Raw genomic sequence first — 17,449 nt, forward strand, 5'->3', positions numbered from 1 at the left:
TGCACGGAAAAAGACAGAGGTGGACGTTAACCTAGAGGCCCTAAATCAAGAAAGGGAAGCTGCTGCCGCCGCCATAGCCCAAGCCGAAGTCTTTGAAGCAGCCACGAGACAGGATGGCGGGGAGCAACCGTACAGACGGATAGCCTCAGAGGATCCAATCCAACGCACTGAAGACTACGTAAGGAGCTTCTTCAGCGTAAACACCAGCGCACCATCTCAACACGAAGGGAGTGACTCAACAGACACCGAAGACTTGCTAGGTCCATGTGGAGAAGACGCTGTTCCTTTAAGGGTACATGCTACCTGGGACAGCCACAGCCGCAACAGTGATCCACACGCCAGCGCGCACACGGATGCACCACAACAGGCTCGCTATCCAGGTACACCCACACGGGAGAACATGGCCCCTCACACTGACCAGCAGTCATCACGCGACCACGCCAAGAAAGAGGCGACCGCATGGACCCTCCCAGCAACTACCTCAGAACGTGACCAACACGCCGATGCCTCAGGTCTGACAGACATGGCCAAGTACATGATCCGGCGTGACCTGTTACAAACAGGACTTACCAACTTTGACGACCGTCCCGAGAACTACCGTATGTGGAAGTTCGCATTCAAGGACGCAATCAAGAGCCTTGGCATCTCAGATAGGGAAGAACTAAGACTGCTAGCCAAATGGCTGGGAAAAGAATCCATGGAACACGCGAAGAGACTCGGGGCAGCAAATGCGAACCACCCCCAAGTAGGTCTTGACCTAGTATGGGAAAGGCTAGAAGAGTGCTACGGTAGCCCCGAAGCAGTGGAAGATTCGCTCTTCAAAAGAGTCGACAACTTTCCCAAGATCACAGCTAAAGACTACTCCAAGTTACGAGAACTCGGGGACCTGCTGCAAGAGCTGGAGTTTGCAAGAAAAGACCATTCCTTAACAGATCTCAACGTCTTGGACTCAGCTCGTGGAGTGAGACCTATCTTGGAGAAGCTATCCTTCAACCTCCAAGAAAGGTGGATTTCACAAGGCTCCAAATACAAAAGGGAGAAGCATGTCGCCTTCCCCCCATTCTCATTCTTCTTGAGCTTCATCCGCGAAGCGGCAAGGACAAGGAACGATCCCAGTTTCATCTTGGGTGCACAAACCACACACAGTGCAAGCAGCCTGAGGAATGAGAGACCAGTGGCGAGATACGGTAACACTCAAACAACCATCTCGGTCCACAGGACGGACGTGTCTCGCACGACCCAAACTACTCCCGATCAGTCGATCGCCGGAGACGAGAAACCAAGGGACCCAAACAGGGAATGTCCCATACACATGAAGCCACACCCACTTAACAGGTGCTTTGGGTTCAGGAGGAAGTCCCTAGATGAACGCACGAAGTTACCCTGAGAATTCGGAGTTTGCTTCAGGTGCTGCGATTCCACGACTCACCTAGCCAAGGACTGTAAAGAGGCCATCAAATGTGCAGTGTGCAAAAGTGACAAGCACGTAACATCTCTACATCCAGAGGCGCTGATACTCCACCAACTCAACAACCAATCCTCCGTAGCGGAGCATGGCAGGGAGGAAGGAAAGCCAACATCTGTCACGTCTCAGCACCGAGGTTTGCGGAAAAGGAAGTGACAAAATGTCCTGCTACAAAATATGCCTTGTCGCAGTGGACCCCCAGGGACAACCTGAGAAGACTATTTGGATGTATGCAATCCTCGACGATCAAAGTAACAGATCATTGGCGAAGACGGAATTCTTCAACTTATTCAACTCACAAGACAATGCCTCACCCTACACCCTCAGAACCTGCGCAGGGTCAACTGAGACAACAGGGAGAAGAGCAAGCGGTTATGTCATACGTTCAGTGGATAACAGAGTAAAGATAGCTCTCGTCACACTCATTGAGTGCAACACATGACCGCAAACAGGGACGAGATTCCCACAACAGACGTGGCACGCCATCACCCACACCTCAGAGGAATAGCCAACTACATCCCGCCGGTAGAACAAGGCGTCAAGATCCTGCTGCTGCTCGGTAGGGACATCCTGAGGGTACATAAAGTCAGTAAACAGCGTAACGGACCCCACAACGCACCATACGCCCAAAGACTTGACCTAGGATGGGTGATAGTGGGCAACGTGTGCACCGACAAAGGGCACGAACCAGACTATGTTGATGCCCGCAGAATGGTGATAACAGAATGTGGACACACCCCTCTCTGAACCATGTCTTGGCCATCTCCAAGTGACAGGAGGTCCAAGTGAAGAGACAAGGTCATACCCCTGAGATCAACAAAAACATCCTCACAGGGGGATGTGACAATGCCCTATGATGCTTAGTGGTTCAGACAAGGATGACGAGTCGACTCCACCGAAGGAAGAATGTAACCTCCTGAAGGTGACCGACAAAAGGATCTCCCAAGAGAAAAGAAACAATCAGACAGTCCTCCTGAGAGCAATGACACAGCTGAGACGTACAGCCATTCCTCTCCACAATGTCAAGCGACAAATCAGCCAGCTGCCACGGCTGGAATAGCCACAAAGGATTGTACCCTGCAGGTGAAACCACAGGGGCAAAAAGACTGTTCTTTCACACACGTAAAAGGAGACAGTTGCAGAGACATTTCACAAAAGGATTTACAAGGACAAAAGAGACTGTTCTTCGTCATGTACAGGGAGAAAACAACCTCCTGAGGGCAGTCAACAAAGAGACACAAAGGCGTATCCCCAAAATACGTGGAGACGTTCTCGTGCAAGAGGAATGCACCGATGACTTAGGGTGCACAGCGTTCCAGACAACAAGGGACGACGACAAGCAAAAACCATCGATGGAAGATAAAGGATTCCTGAGGTTAACGGTCAAGGAGCTCGTCAAAGACAGACCGGGCAGTTGAGCGAACCCGCTACACTTCTGTTCACCAAGAAGGCGCCTCCCCAACAATGGAGAACATACCAACTCTAAGTTCACTTCGCACCGCTGCGACCTACAAAGGAAACCGGAGACCAAAAACAACTTTGTGGCCTTCATCCAGAAGATACTCCTTACCGGCCACGCAAAGCCAGCACCTCTAACGAAGGAATGTGAAGAATGCTGGTACCTCCAGTCATCTGGGGTCTACCACCCTCAGGAATCCGATTAAATTCGGGTAGTGTTCAGCCCCAGCGCTCAGCTCCAGGGAGTCTCCCTGAACGACGCCCTCTTTACTGGACTAGACCCGACAACCAGTCTTCCAGGAGTGTTGTTCCGCTTCCGCAAGGAGCCAAAAGCCATCTCCTTCTGCCAAACGCCAGGTGATAGAGTGACAGGCTACCACGACTGGCATACCTACAAGGTGATGCATTCTGTGGGTAAAACTACAGAGACAAAAGGACTGTTCTCTCTCAAAGCTTAAAGAAAACAGTGCCAGAGACTTTTACACAAAGACATTGTGGTGCAACCAGCTAAGCTGGAGCTGTGCATCCACCCTGCATCCTTTGCAAAAAAACCTTGGCCAAGGGACTTTGAAACCAGTGATACTGGCCGGTGTCACATCGCTATGTGGACATGGACTCTTGCATTGTTTGAGAATGTGATGTTATCTTTGTTATGCATTGCACATATGTTCCACATATTTCAGTTATATAGTGGTATCTCCAGATACCAGATGGGGAGTGTCATGGAACAAGAATCACATTTCTGCCTGATCCCCCTTCTGCTTGTCAGCTCCTTAAGTTCAGCTGCATGCATTTGTTCCATATACACACACCGTGCCTGTGTGATGTATCAATATGTTGCCCTTTCTGCCTGTGAGCAGGTAGCCAGTGAGTTGCTGCAGCAACCTCTGAGATTCTTCTCAGAATGGGCTATTCTGCCCTCCCCTCTTGCTTGTTTCCAGATAGTCTGTCCCAAGACTATTCCTGCTACCCAGAATTCCCTCACACTTCCTTTTACTTCCAACATTGGCTGAGTGAGTACGTTCTGTTACCTCTCTACTGGCAAGGCCTCATCCTTTTCACCTTTCCCTACTATTAAGCACATTCACCATAGAGACATTCTCTCACAACACCATCTTCCGCAAGTGCCTTTGTGTATCTATGCTTTCCCCAATAAAGTGAAGAAAAGACAAAGTACTTGTTGTGCTTGTAACAGGGACGAGTTGAAGCTATCTGGGCTATTCATACACACGTGACTCTGGCCTCAGAATAGTGTGTATGGATGGCCAGGGGCGTGGCTGCAGAAGGTATGAAACCAAGGGTGACCTTATTAAATATGAGAATATCATGAGAAGTCCTCTGCTGAACATGCTAAAAATTACATGTGTGGAACCGAGTCACACATAATGATTACAGACACATGAGGTCTAGCAGGTACTAAGAGACAGATATTAATATTTCTCTTAATTTTAGGATTACACTGTTATGTTTAGTCTCATTGGGACCACCATGTGTGCCGGAATGTATTGATGTGTGTCACATGTAAGTAAATATTACAGAAGTGAAGTTATGAGTACATTTAGATATGAAAAGGAGTTTTAAACGTCCTTTGGGGGAGGTGTTTTACTCTGTTGTAAGACTGTCAATCTCACCACTGATTTACGACAGGGCCTGGGTTTTGGTTTTGTTCAATGGAAAAGAATTGTATTTAAGTCTGAGCAAGTATTCTGAAAATCAGATGTCCACAGAGGACTATTTGAGACCAGATACGGGATATTCCATTGTTTCCGACCAGTGACCTCTCTGGGGAAAATCTGTCATTTGGTAAAGTATAGATTTTCTTTTCTGTTTATCATTTTATTTTAAGAAGCTGTTCTGCCTTATATGGTAACTGTATGTATGTTTATTTTGTAATACCTTTTCTGTAAAATAAGCACTGTATTTTTATATATATTAAAACAGTTAATAAGTAATACAAAAAGTATGCGAGCTAGGTGGCACTCCACCACAATGTAAGTCAAGTGAATGGTGCAAGGGAACAGAGAGGGACCTCAGACCCCCTCAAGACAATAACTAATAGATATAGTGGCTCCCAGCACTAAAGAAAAACCAGGCAAAACGTCAATTCAGAAATAGCAATAATATATTGAAAAATATGATACAGATACGATGCCAACCCTGACAAGGGCCTAGAGGATATTTATCATGGAGTAAAACCAGTTAATGAACAATTCAGTGGGAGAGGGGGGGTGGAGGGGAAACAAGGGGAATGGAACAATACAGGGGGAAAAAAGTGGGTAAAGACAATATTTAACAAACGCTCAGGTCAAGGTGATAGTATATAGGGGGGCAACGTTTCGGGGCCTACAATGCCCCTTCTATAAGCCCGTTCCCACGGACTAGAACAGTCCGTGGTACTTCCCTAGATATTACACCTCCACCCAGAGACTGCTAAGCGGGCTTATACCAGTGCCTGCCCAGGCTAAACAATCAGAGTGAACCTCAATGTTAAGAGAATTCAAAGCTACAGGGATATATCAGAATGGTGTATCCCTCGCGGAGAGTGCAGGAGACTTCCGGGCGAGCAGCACAGAAAAGGATTCGCCATTTCCCACTCGCGGAGAGTGCAGGAGACTTCCGGGCGAGCAGCACAGAAAAGGATTCGCCATTTCCCACTCGCGGAGAGTGCAGGAGACTTCCGGGCGAGCAGCACAGAAAAGGATTCGCCATTTCCCACTCGCGGAGAGTGCAGGAGACTTCCGGGCGAGCAGCACAGAAAAGGATTCGCCATTTCCCACTCGCGGAGAGTGCAGGAGACTTCCGGGCGAGCAGCACAGAAAAGGATTCGCCATTTCCCACTCGCGGAGAGTGCAGGAGACTTCCGGGCGAGCAGCACAGAAAAGGATTCGCCATTTCCCACTCGCGGAGAGTGCAGGAGACTTCCGGGCGAGCAGCACAGAAAAGGATTCGCCATTTCCCACTCGCGGAGAGTGCAGGAGACGTCTGGGCGAGCAGCACAGAAAAGGATTCGCCATTTCCCACTCGCGGAGAGTGCAGGAGACGTCTGGGCGAGCAGCACAGAAAAGGATTCGCCATTTCCCACTCGCGGAGAGTGCAGGAGACGTCTGGGCGAGCAGCACAGAAAAGGATTCGCCATTTCCCACTCGCGGAGAGTGCAGGAGACTTCCGGGCGAGCAGCACAGAAAAGGATTCGCCATTTCCCACTCGCGGAGAGTGCAGGAGACGTCTGGGCGAGCAGCACAGAAAAGGATTCGCCATTTCCCACTCGCGGAGAGTGCAGGAGACGTCTGGGCGAGCATCGCTATCAAGTCCCTGATTCCATATTTCATATCTTTTTGATGGTATGTGACAGTCACGCCCCCTGGAGTGTCCATTACACTCTCCCAGGAATGCTTTGAAATCCCTTTAAACAGTGTCGTGTTACTCCCATCTCTGGCAAAACATGTATTCTTATCTCTAGATTCTATCCGTCCTAAACCAGGCCTGGCCAATGCTTTAACCATAAAACATTTCTGTCTATTTTTTAAATCAAACTCCAATCACATGAACCCCTGAAGCACCAGATTAATGAAAATACATATGTCATGATATTATCATTATAGTCTGGATAATTAAAACCCCCCCATTATGCTAACATGACCCAGTTTTGATGCCTTCTCCATTTGCATAAGTATTTTAGCTTCCTCAATCTCACCGATATTTGGTGGTTTATAGCATATTCCCACAAACATTTTCTTTATACTTTTACCTCCACTGCTAATTTCTATCCACAAAGTCTCTACATTTTCATCATTCCCGTCATAAACATCATCCCTTATAATAGGTTTTAGATCCGGTTTAACATATAGACATACTCCACCTCCCCTTCTATTTGTTCGATCCTTCCGAAAAAGGGAATAACCCTCTAAATTAACTGTCCAGTCATGAGTTTCATCCCACCATGTTTCAGTAATGCCTATGATCTCAAACTGCTCCCTTGCAGCTATTAATTCAAGCTCCCCCATTTTATCTGTCAGGCTTCTTGCATTTGCAAGCATGCATTTAAGTTTTTTTCTACCCGTACTATTATCTTATCTGCTTCTGCCTTTCTGCTCCCACTTTGTTTAGTCTTTAGAAGTTTTCTACTATTTGTATTTAATATAATGTAAATGTAGATTATCTGGGTGATGAGTGGGCGTCTCTGGATGGTGAGTGGGCGTCTCTGGATGGTGAGTGGGCGTCTCTGGATGGTGAGTGGGCGTCTCTGGATGGTGAGTGGGCGTCTCTGGATGGTGAGTGGGCGTCTCTGGATGGTGAGTGGGCGTCTCTGGATGGTGAGTGGGCGTCTCTGGCTGGTGAGTGGGTGTCTCTGGCTGGTGAGTGGGTGTCTCTGGCTGGTGAGTGGGCGTCTCTGGATGGTGAGTGGGCGTCTCTGGATGGTGAGTGGGCGTCTCTGGATGGTGAGTGGGCGTCTCTGGATGGTGAGTGGGCGTCTCTGGATGGTGAGTGGGCGTCTCTGGATGGTGAGTGGGCGTCTCTGGATGGTGAGTGGGCGTCTCTGGATGGTGAGTGGGCGTCTCTGGATGGTGAGTGGGCGTCTCTGGATGGTGAGTGGGCGTCTCTGGATGGTGAGTGGCCGTCTGGATGGTGAGTGGCCGTCTGGATGGTGAGTGGCCGTCTGGATGGTGAGTGGCCGTCTGGATGGTGAGTGAGGGCCTTTAGCTGATAGGCTATTGTTGTGGGGCCTGTGGCTGGTGTGTGGGGGTCTCTGGTATGATGTGGGGTCTTGTTTCTGGGTGATGTTGGAGTGTCTTTGGTTTGGGGGATGGGAAGAGGGTCTGGGTTAGTGTTGGAGGTTGATGTATTGGGGGGTGGGAAGAGGGTCTGTGTTGGTGTTGGAGGTTGATGTATTGAGGGGGGGAAGAGGGTCTGGGTTGGTGTTGGAGGTTGATGTATTGGGGGTGGGAAGAGGGTCTGGGTTGGTGTTGGAGGTTGATGTATTGGGGAGGTGGGGGAAGAGGGTCTGTGTTGGTGTTGGAGGTTGATGTATTGGTGGGTGGGAAGAGGGTCTGGGTTGGTGTTGGAGGTTGATGTATTGGGGGGGGGGAAGAGGGTCTGGGTTGGTGTTGGAGGTTGATGTATTGGGGGGGGAAGAGGGTCTGGGTTGGTGTTGGAGGTTGATGTATTGGGTGGGGGGGGAGAGAGGGTCTGGGTTGGTTTTGGAGGTTGATGAATTGGGGGGATGGGAAGAGGGTCTGGGTTGGAGGTTGATGTATTGGGGGGGAAGAGGGTCTGGGTTGGTGTTGGAGGTTGATGTATTGGGGGGGGTGGGAAGAGGGTCTGGTTTGGTGTTGGAGGTTGATGTATTGGGGGGGGCGGTGGGAAGAGGGTCTGGGTTGGTGTTGGAGGTTGATGTATTGGGGGGGGAAAGAGGGTCTGGGTTGGTGTTGGAGGTTGATGTATTGGGGGGTGGGAAGAGGGTCTGGGTTGGTGTTGGAGGTTGATGTATTGGGGGGGTGGGAAGAGGGTCTGGGTTGGTGTTGGAGGTTGATGTATTGGGGATGGGAAGAGGGTCTGGGTTGGTGTTGGAGGTTGATGTATTGGGGATGGGAAGAGGGTCTGGGTTGGTGTTGGAGGCTGATGTATTGACGGGGGGTGGGAAGAGGGTTTGGGTTGGTGTTGGAGGTTGATGTATTGAGGGGGGGGGGGGAAGAGGGTCTGGGTTGGTTTTGAAGGTTGATGTTTTGGGGATGGGAAGAGGGTCTGGGTTGGTGTTGGAGGTTGATGTATTGGGGGGGGAAGAGGGTTGGGGTTGGAGGTTGATGTATTGGGGGATGGGAAGAGGGTCTGGGTTGGTGTTGGAGGTTGATGTATTGGGGGGTGGGAAGAGGGTCTGGGTTGGTGTTGGAGGTTGATGTATTGGGGGGTGGGAAGAGGGTCTGGGTTGGTGTTGGAGGTTGATGTATTGAGGGGGGTGGGGTGGGAAGAGGGTCTGGGTTGGTGTTGGAGGTTGATGTATTGGGAGGGGGGAGAGGGTCTGGGTTGGTGTTGGAGGTTGATGTATTGGGGGGGGGGAAGAGGGTCTGGCTTGGTGTTGGAGGTTGATGTATTGGGGGGGAAGAGGGTCTGGGTTGGTGTTGGAGGTTGATGTATTGGGTGGTGGGAAGAGGGTCTGTGTTGGTGTTGGAGGTTGATGTATTGGGAGGGGGAAGAGGGTCTGGCTTGGTGTTGGAGGTTGATGTATTGGGGGGTGGGAAGAGGGTCTGGGTTGGTGTTGGAGGTTGATGTATTGGGGGGTGGGAAGAGGGTCTGGGTTGGTGTTGGAGGTTGATGTATTGGGGGGTGGGAAGAGGGTCTGGGTTGGTGTTGGAGGTTGATGTATTGGGGGGTGGGAAGAGGGTCTGTGTTGGAGGTTGATGTATTGGGGTCTCCCTGCCCCCCACGCAGGTTACACTCGGGATGTCTCCTTCTGGCTCGGGTTGTGGATATAATACAGGAGCTGAAAGAGAAAAACCCCGCGGCTTATATACGGTGAGAAGGAGTGTGGTGTTGGGCATAGGGGCAATGAGAGGGAGGGGAGTGTAAAGGCTCTGTGTAACCTCTCATCTCTTTCTCTCCCTCCTCCCCCCATCTCGCTCTCCCTTCTCCCCCATCTCGCTCTCCCTCCTCCCCCATCTCGCTCTCCCTCCTCCCCCATCTCGCTCTCCCTCCTCCCCCATCTCGCTCTCCCTCCTTCCCCATCTTCTCTCCTTCCCCCCATCTCTCTCTCTCCTTCCCCCCATCTCTCTCTCTCTCCTTCCCCCCATCTCTCTCTCCCTCCCTCCCCATCTCTCTCTCCCTCCCTCCCCATCTCTCCCCTTCCTCCCCATCTCTCTTTCCCCATCTTTCTCTCCCTCCTTCCTCCCTCCCTCTTCATCTGTCTCTCTCTCCCCTCTCCGTCCCTCTCCCTGCCTCTTTCTCTCTCCCTCCGTACCCTCTCCCTCCGTACCTCTCCCTCCGTACCCTCTCCCTCCATACCCTCTCCCTCCATACCCCCCCCCCCAGTCTGTGATCCAGTCATGGGAGACAAATGGAACGGGGAAGGGTCTATGGTAGGAGAACCCCCCCCCCCCCCCGCATCTCTTAATACAGAACCATAGCCCTGAGTATCCTCCCAATACACCCCCCTCTCTGTTAGTATGCCCCCCCCCTCACTGCCGGTATCCCCCCCCCTCACTGCCGGTATCCCTCCCCCTATCTGTTAGTATGCCCCCCCTCTCTGTTAGTATGCCCCCCACACTGCCGGTATCCCTCCCCCCCTCTCTGTTAGTATGCCCCCCTCACCTGCCGGTATCCCTCCCCCCCTCTGTTAGTATGCCCCCCCTCACTGCCGGTATCCCTCCCCCCTCCCTCTCTGTTAGTATGCCCCCCCCTCACTGCCGGTATCCCTCCCCCCTCCCCTCTCTGTTAGTATGCCCCCCCCCTCTGTTAGTATGCCCCCCCTCACTGCCGGTATCCCTCCCCCTCCCCTCTCTGTTAGTATGCCCCCCTCACTGCCAGTATCCCTCCCCCTCCCCTCTCTGTTAGTATGCCCCCCCTCACTGCCGTATCCCTCCCCCCTCCCCTCTCTGTTAGTATGCCCCCCCTCACTGCCGGTATCCCTCCCCCCTCCCCTCTCTGTTAGTATGCCCCCCCTCACTGCCGGTATCCCTCCCCCCTCCCCTCTCTGTTAGTATGCCCCCCCTCTCTGTTAGTATGCCCCCCTCACTGCCGGTTTCCCTCCCCCCTCCCTCTCTGTTAGTATGCCCCCCCTCACTGCCGGTATCCATCCCCCTCCCCTCTCTGTTAGTATGCCCCCCCTCACTGCCGGTATCCTCCCCCCTCCCCTCTCTGTTAGTATGAACCCCCTCACTGCCGGTATCCCTCCCCCCTCCCCTCTCTGTAGTATGCCCCCCTCTCTGTTAGTATGCCCCCCCTCACTGCCGGTATCCCTCCCCCCTCCCCTCTGTTAGTATGCCCCCCCTCACTGCCGGTATCCCTCCCCCCTCCCCTCTCTGTTAGTATGCCCCCCTCACTGCCGGTATCCCTCCCCCCCTCCCTCTCTGTTAGTATGCCGCCCCTCACTGCCGGTATCCCTCCCCCCCTCCCCTCTCTGTTAGTATGCCCCCCTCACTGCCGGTATCCCTCCCCCCCCTCCCCTCTCTGTTAGTATGCCCCCCCTCACTGCCGGTATCCCTCCCCCCTCCCTTTCTGTTAGTATGCCCCCCTCACTGCCGGTATCCCTCCCCCCCTCCCCTCTCTGTTACTATGCCCCCCCTCACTGCCGGTATCCCTCCCCCCCTCCCCTCTCTGTTAGTATGCCCCCCCCCTCACTGCCGGTATCCCTCCCCCCTCCCCTCTTTGTTACTATGCGCCCCACCCCCCCTCACTGGCTGTATGCCCCTCCGTCCCCTCTCTGTTAGTATGCCCCTCTCACTGGCTGTTTGCCCCCCCCCCTCCCTCCCCTCTGTTAGTATGCCCCCCCTCACTGGCTCTATGCCCCCTCCCTCTCTGTTAGTATGCCCCCCTCACTGGCTGTTTGCCCCCCCTCCCTGCCCCCTCTGTTAGTATGCCCCCCCTCACTGGCTGTATGCCCCCCCCCTTTCCTCCCCTCTCTGTTAGTATGCCCCCCCTCACTGGCTGTATGCCACCCCTCCCTCCCCTCTATTAGTATGCCCGCCCTCACTGGCTGTATGCCCCCCCTCCCTCCCCTCTGTAGTATGCCCCCCCTTTCTGTTAGTATGCCCCCACTCCCTCCCCTCTCTGTTAGTATGCCCCCCTCACTGGCTGTATGCCCCCCCCCTCCCTCCCCTCTCTGTTAGTATGCCCCCCCTCACTGGCTGTATGCCCCCCCTCCCTCCCTCTCTGTTAGTATGCCCCCCCTCACTGGCTGTATGCCCCCCCCCCTCCCCTCTCTGTTAGTATGTCCCTAAGGAGCTGCTCCCGGTCTATAAGGACCTGGTGGTCCCGGTCGCCGACATCATCACGCCCAACCAGTTCGAGGCTGAGTAAGTGCAAGTCATTGGAGGAGTGGGGGGAGGAGAGGTGGAGTGTATCTGTTGGGGATTACAGGGGAAGGATCTCTGTGTTGGGGTGTATGGGGGAAGGGTCTCTAATTTGGGTGGTATATGGGGGAAGGGTCCCTGTGTTGATGGGTAGTTGGGGGAAGGGTCCCTGTGTTGATGGGTGGTTGTGGGAAGGGTCCCTGTGTTGATGGGTGGTTGGGGGAAGGGTCCCTGTGTTGATGGGTGGTTGTGGAAGGGTCCCTGTGTTGATGGGTGGTTGGGGGAAGGGTCTCTGTGTTTATGGGTGGTTGGTGAAGGGTCCCTAGTTGGTGGAAGGGTCTCTGTGTTTGGGCGTATATGGTGAATACTCTGTGTGTTGGGGGATCGATGGGAAAGGTCTCTGAGTTTACATAGGGGAAAGGGCCCCTGCTTTTGGGGAGTGGTTGGAGAAAGGGTCCCTGTGTTGGGGAGTGGTTGGAGAAAGGGTCCCTGTGTTGGGGAGTGGTTGGGGAAAGGGTCACCGTGTTGGGAAGTGGTTGGGGAAAGGGTCACCATGTTGGGAAGGGGTTGGCTAAAGGGTCCTCGTGTTGGGAAAGGGTCCTCGTGTTGGGAGTGGTTGGGGAAAGGGTCCTCGTGTTGAGGAAAGGGTCTGGTTGGGAAAGAGTCCCCGTGTTGAGGAGTGGCTGGCGAAAGGGTCCTCGTGTTGGGGAGTGGTTGGGGAAAGGGTCCTCGTGTTGAGGAAAGGGTCCTTGGTTGGGAAAGAGTCCCCGTGTTGAGGAGTGGCTGGCGAAAGGGTCCTCGTGTTGGGGAGTGGTTGGGGAAAGGGTCCTCGTGTTGAGGAAAGGGTCCTTGGTTGGGAAAGAGTCCCCGTGTTGAGGAGTGGCTGGCGAAAGGGTCCCTGTGTTGGGGTGTGGTTGGGGAAAGGGTCCCGGCTAGCGGAAAGGTCCCCGCAATTTGGGGTGTATGGGAAAAGGGTCTCCGTGTCACTGACTTGATGCAGTATCTATCAGTATCTCGGTCTCTGTGTCTCCCTCAGGTTACTAACGGGCCGTAAGATTCACACTCAAGAGGATGCAGTGCAGGTGAGCAACAGATAACAATCATTACAGCAGGCCTGCCCAACTCGTAAAGCGAGAAGGGCCGAACTGCCTCAAGGAAAAAAAATTTGGCCGCACGGGTTAAATCATCATCCTCATCATCCTCATCATCCTCATCATCCTCATCCTCATCCTCATCCTCATCCTCATCCTCATATCTCTCCCCAGAACCCCTCACTATCAACCTTTACGATACTCCCCATCTATCTCTCATACCCCCATCTCTCCCCCTCACCCACACAATACCCCCCTCCACATCAAACACACAATCCCCTCCACATCAAACACAATACCCCCTCCACATCCCCCAGTCCATTCCATGTCAGCAGCCCCCCCAAGTCAGCCTCCCATGTCAGCATCCCCCCCACAAGTCAGCATGTCTCTCTTCCCTCAATATAACACTCTCCCCTCCCCTAAATCACACCCTCTCCCCCTCCTCTCAATATGACTCTCTCCCCCTCCCCTCAATATGACACTCTCTCCCCCTCCCCTCAATATGACACTCTTCCCCTCCCCTCAATATGACACTCTCCCCCTCCCCTCAATATGACACTCTCCCCTCCCTAAATGACACACTCTACCCTCCCCTCAATATGACACTCTCTCCCCCTCCCCTCAATATGACACTCTCTCCCCCTCTCCTCAATATGACACTCTCTCCCCCTCTCCTCAATATGACACTCTATCCCCCTCCCCTCAATATGACACTCTCCCCCTCCCCTCAATATGACACTCTCCCCCTCCCCTCATTATGACACACTCTCCCCCTCCCCTCAATATGACACTCTTTCCCCCTCCCCTCAATATGACACTCTCTCCCCCCCCTGCAACTCACATCATACCCTCCCCCTGCACCTCACATCACTTCCCCCCCTGCACCTCACATGTCAGCAGCCCCCCTCACATGCCAGCAGCCCCCCCCACATGCCAGCAGCCCCCCCACATGCCAGCAGCCCCCCCCACATGCCAGCAGCCCACCCCCCCTCACATGCCAGCAGCCCACCCCCCCTCACATGCCAGCAGCCCACCCCCCTCACATGCCAGCAGCCCACCCCCTCACATGTCAGCAGCCCACCCCCTCACATGTCAGCAGCCCACCCCCCTCACATGTCAGCAGCCCACCCCCCCTCACATGTCAGCAGCCCACCCCCCCTCACATGTCAGCAGCCCACCCCCCCTCACATGTCAGCAGCCCACCCCCCCTCACATGTCAGCAGCCTCCCCCCCCCCCACGTCTGCACCAGCCCGTTTTTCACACCACCCCCCACCAGCCCATTATAACCACCCACCCCCCACCAGCCCGTTTTTCACACCCACCCCACCAGCCCGTTTTTCACACCCACCCCCACCAGCCCGTTATACCCACACACAGCACCTCTTTTAGATCAGCTCAGCACATCCCCTCTCCCCGGTACTAAGCCCCGCCCCCGGCTTCCTGCTATTGAAAAAAAAAATACTCACAGCTGCCGCATCCTCCTCATGCTGCTGCTGCCCCCGCGCACCGCAAAACTCGGGGCTGGGAGGGGTGGAGGAGGGGGGGGGGGTGGTAATGGAAAGGGGGATGAATCGCCGCCATTTTTTTAAACTTTTTTTTTTTTAATTATTTAATTAATTAACTGGCGCCCGCAGGAGTCATCGCGGGCTGCACAGAGAGGCAGGCGGGCCGCTCAGAGAGGCCAGGCGGCCGCACAGAGAGGCCAGGCGGCCGCTCAGAGAGGCCAGGCGGGCCGCACAGAGAGGCCAGGCGGGCCGCACAGAGAGGCCAGGCGGGGCCGCTCAGAGAGGCCAGGCGGGCCGCTCAGAGAGGCCAGGCGGGCCGCACAGAGAGGCCAGGCGGGCCGCACAGAGAGGCCAGGCGGGCCGCTCAGAGAGGCCAGGCGGGCCGCTCAGAGAGGCCAGGCGGGCCGCACAGAGAGGCCAGGCGGGCCGCATGTTGTGCAGGCCTGCATTACACTGACCAGCATCTCCCCCACTATACCCAAACTCTCCCCCCCAACACCTCTCCCCCCCACCAACCTCTCTACTCTCAACATTTCCCATCCCCATCAATTCCCCCCCAACCTTTCCCACTTCTCCCCATGTTACCCAGTCACGCCCACCTCTCCCCCCCATGTTACCCAGTCACGCCCACCTCTCCCCCCCATGTTACCCAGTCACGCCCACCTCTCCCCCCATGTTACCCAGTCACGCCCACCTCTCCCCCCCATGTTACCCAGTCACGCCCACCTCTCCCCCCCATGTTACCAGTCACGCCCACCTCTCCCCCCCATGTTACCCAGTCACGTCCACCTCTCCCCCCATGTTACCCAGTCACGCCCACCTCTCCCCCCCATGTTACCCAGTCACGCCCACCTCTCCCCCCCATGTTACCCAGTCACGCCCATCTCTCCCCCCCATGTTACCCAGTCACGCCCACCTCTCCCCCCCATGTTACCCAGTCACGCCCATCTCTCCCTCCCATGTTACCCAGTCACGCCCACCTCTCCCCCCCATGTTACCCAGTCACGCCCACCTCTCCCCCCATGTTACCCAGTCACGCCCACCTCTCCCCCCATGTTACCCAGTCACGCCCATCTCTCCCCCCCATGTTACCCAGTCACGCCCACCTCTCCCCCCATGTTACCCAGTCACGCCCATCTCTCCCCCCCATGTTACCCAGTCACGTCCACCTCTCCCCCCCATGTTACCCTGTCACGCCCACCTCTCCCCCCCATGTTACCCAGTCACGCCCTCCTCTCCCCCCCCATGTTACCCAGTCACGCCCACCTCTCCCCCATGTTACCCAGTCACGCCACCTCTCCCCCCATGTTACCCAGTCACGCCCACCTCTCCCCCCATGTTACCCAGTCACGCCCACCTCTCCCCCCATGTTACCCAGTCACGCCCACCTCTCCACCTCTCCCCCCCATGTTACCCAGTCACGCCCACCTCTCCCCCCATGTTACCCAGTCACGCCCACCTCTCCCCCCATGTTACCCAGTCACGCCCACCTCTCCCCCCATGTTACCCAGTCACGCCCACCTCTCCCTCCCATGTTACCCAGTCACGCCCACCTCTCCCCCCCATGTTACCCAGTCACGCCCACCTCTCCCCCCCATGTTACCCAGTCACGCCCACCTCTCCCTCCCATGTTACCCAGTCACGCCCACCTCTCCACCCATGTTACCCAGTCACGCCCACCTCTCCCCCCCCATGTTACCCAGTCACGCCCACCTCTCCCCCCCATGTTACCAGTCACGCCCACCTCTCCCCCCCATGTTACCCAGTCACGCCCACCTCTCCCCCCCATGTTACCCAGTCACGCCCACCTCTCCCCCATGTTACCCAGTCACGCCCACCTCTCCCCCCATGTTACCCAGTCACGCCCACCTCTCCCTCCCATGTTACCCAGTCACGCCCACCTCTCCCCCCATGTTACCCAGTCAGGCCCACCTCTCCCTCCCATGTTACCCAGTCACTCCCACCTCTCCCCCCCATGTTACCCAGTCAGGCCCACCTCTCCCTCCCATGTTACCCAGTCACGCCCACCTCTCCCCCCATGTTACCCAGTCACGCCCACCTCTCCCCCCATGTTACCCAGTCACGCCCACCTCTCCCTCCCATGTTACCCAGTCACGCCCACCTCTCCCCCCATGTTACCCAGTCACGCCCACCTCTCCCCCCATGTTACCCAGTCACGCCCACCTCTCCCCCCCATGTTACCCAGTCACGCCCACCTCTCCTCCCATGTTACCCAGTCACGTCCACCTCTCCCCCCATGTTACCCAGTCACGCCCACCTCTCCCCCCATGTTACCCAGTCACGCCCATCTCTCCCCCCCATGTTACCCAGTCACGCCCACCTGTCCCCCCCCATGTTACCCAGTCACGCCCACCTCTCCCCCCATGTTACCCAGTCACGCCCACCTCTCCCCCCATGTTACCCAGTCACGCCCACCTCTCCCCCCATGTTACCCAGTCACGCCCACCTCTCCCCCCATGTTACCCAGTCACGCCCACCTCTCCCCCCATGTTACCCAGTCACGCCCACCTCTCCCCCCCATGTTACCCAGTCACGCCCACCTCTCCCCCCCCCATGTTACCCAGTCACGCCCACCTCTCCCCCCATGTTACCCAGTCACGCCCACCTCTCCCCCCATGTTACCCAGTCACGCCCACCTCTCCCCCCCATGTTACCCAGTCACGCCCACCTCTCCCCCATGTTACCCAGTCACGCCCACCTCTCCCTCCCATGTCACCCAGTCACGCCCACCTCTCCCCCCCATGTTACCCAGTCACACCCACCTCTCCCCCCCATGTTACCCAGTCACACCCACCTCTCCCCCCCATGTTACCCAGTCACACCCACCTCTCCCCCCCATGTTACCCAGTCACACCCACCTCTCCCCCCCATGTTACCCAGTCACGCCCACCTCTCCCCCCATGTTA

At 55.4% G+C, this 17,449-nt stretch overlaps 1 protein-coding gene across 1 annotated transcript in view; it reads left to right on the forward strand.

Moving 5' to 3' along the window:
• LOC142486227 (pyridoxal kinase-like) overlaps positions 1-13,022 on the forward strand; it is a 94,480-nt gene extending 81,458 nt beyond the window's left edge. The window contains 6 exon segments of the mRNA XM_075584866.1: positions 9,350-9,370; positions 9,373-9,416; positions 9,418-9,433; positions 9,947-9,993; positions 11,843-11,928; positions 12,962-13,022. Coding sequence (XP_075440981.1) covers positions 9,350-9,370; positions 9,373-9,416; positions 9,418-9,433; positions 9,947-9,993; positions 11,843-11,928; positions 12,962-13,022 — 275 coding nt within the window.
• The last annotated feature ends 4,427 nt before the right edge of the window (positions 13,023-17,449 follow it).

The sequence above is a fragment of the Ascaphus truei genome, unplaced genomic scaffold (assembly GCF_040206685.1).
Source record: "Ascaphus truei isolate aAscTru1 unplaced genomic scaffold, aAscTru1.hap1 HAP1_SCAFFOLD_792, whole genome shotgun sequence".
NCBI lineage: Eukaryota > Metazoa > Chordata > Amphibia > Anura > Ascaphidae > Ascaphus > Ascaphus truei.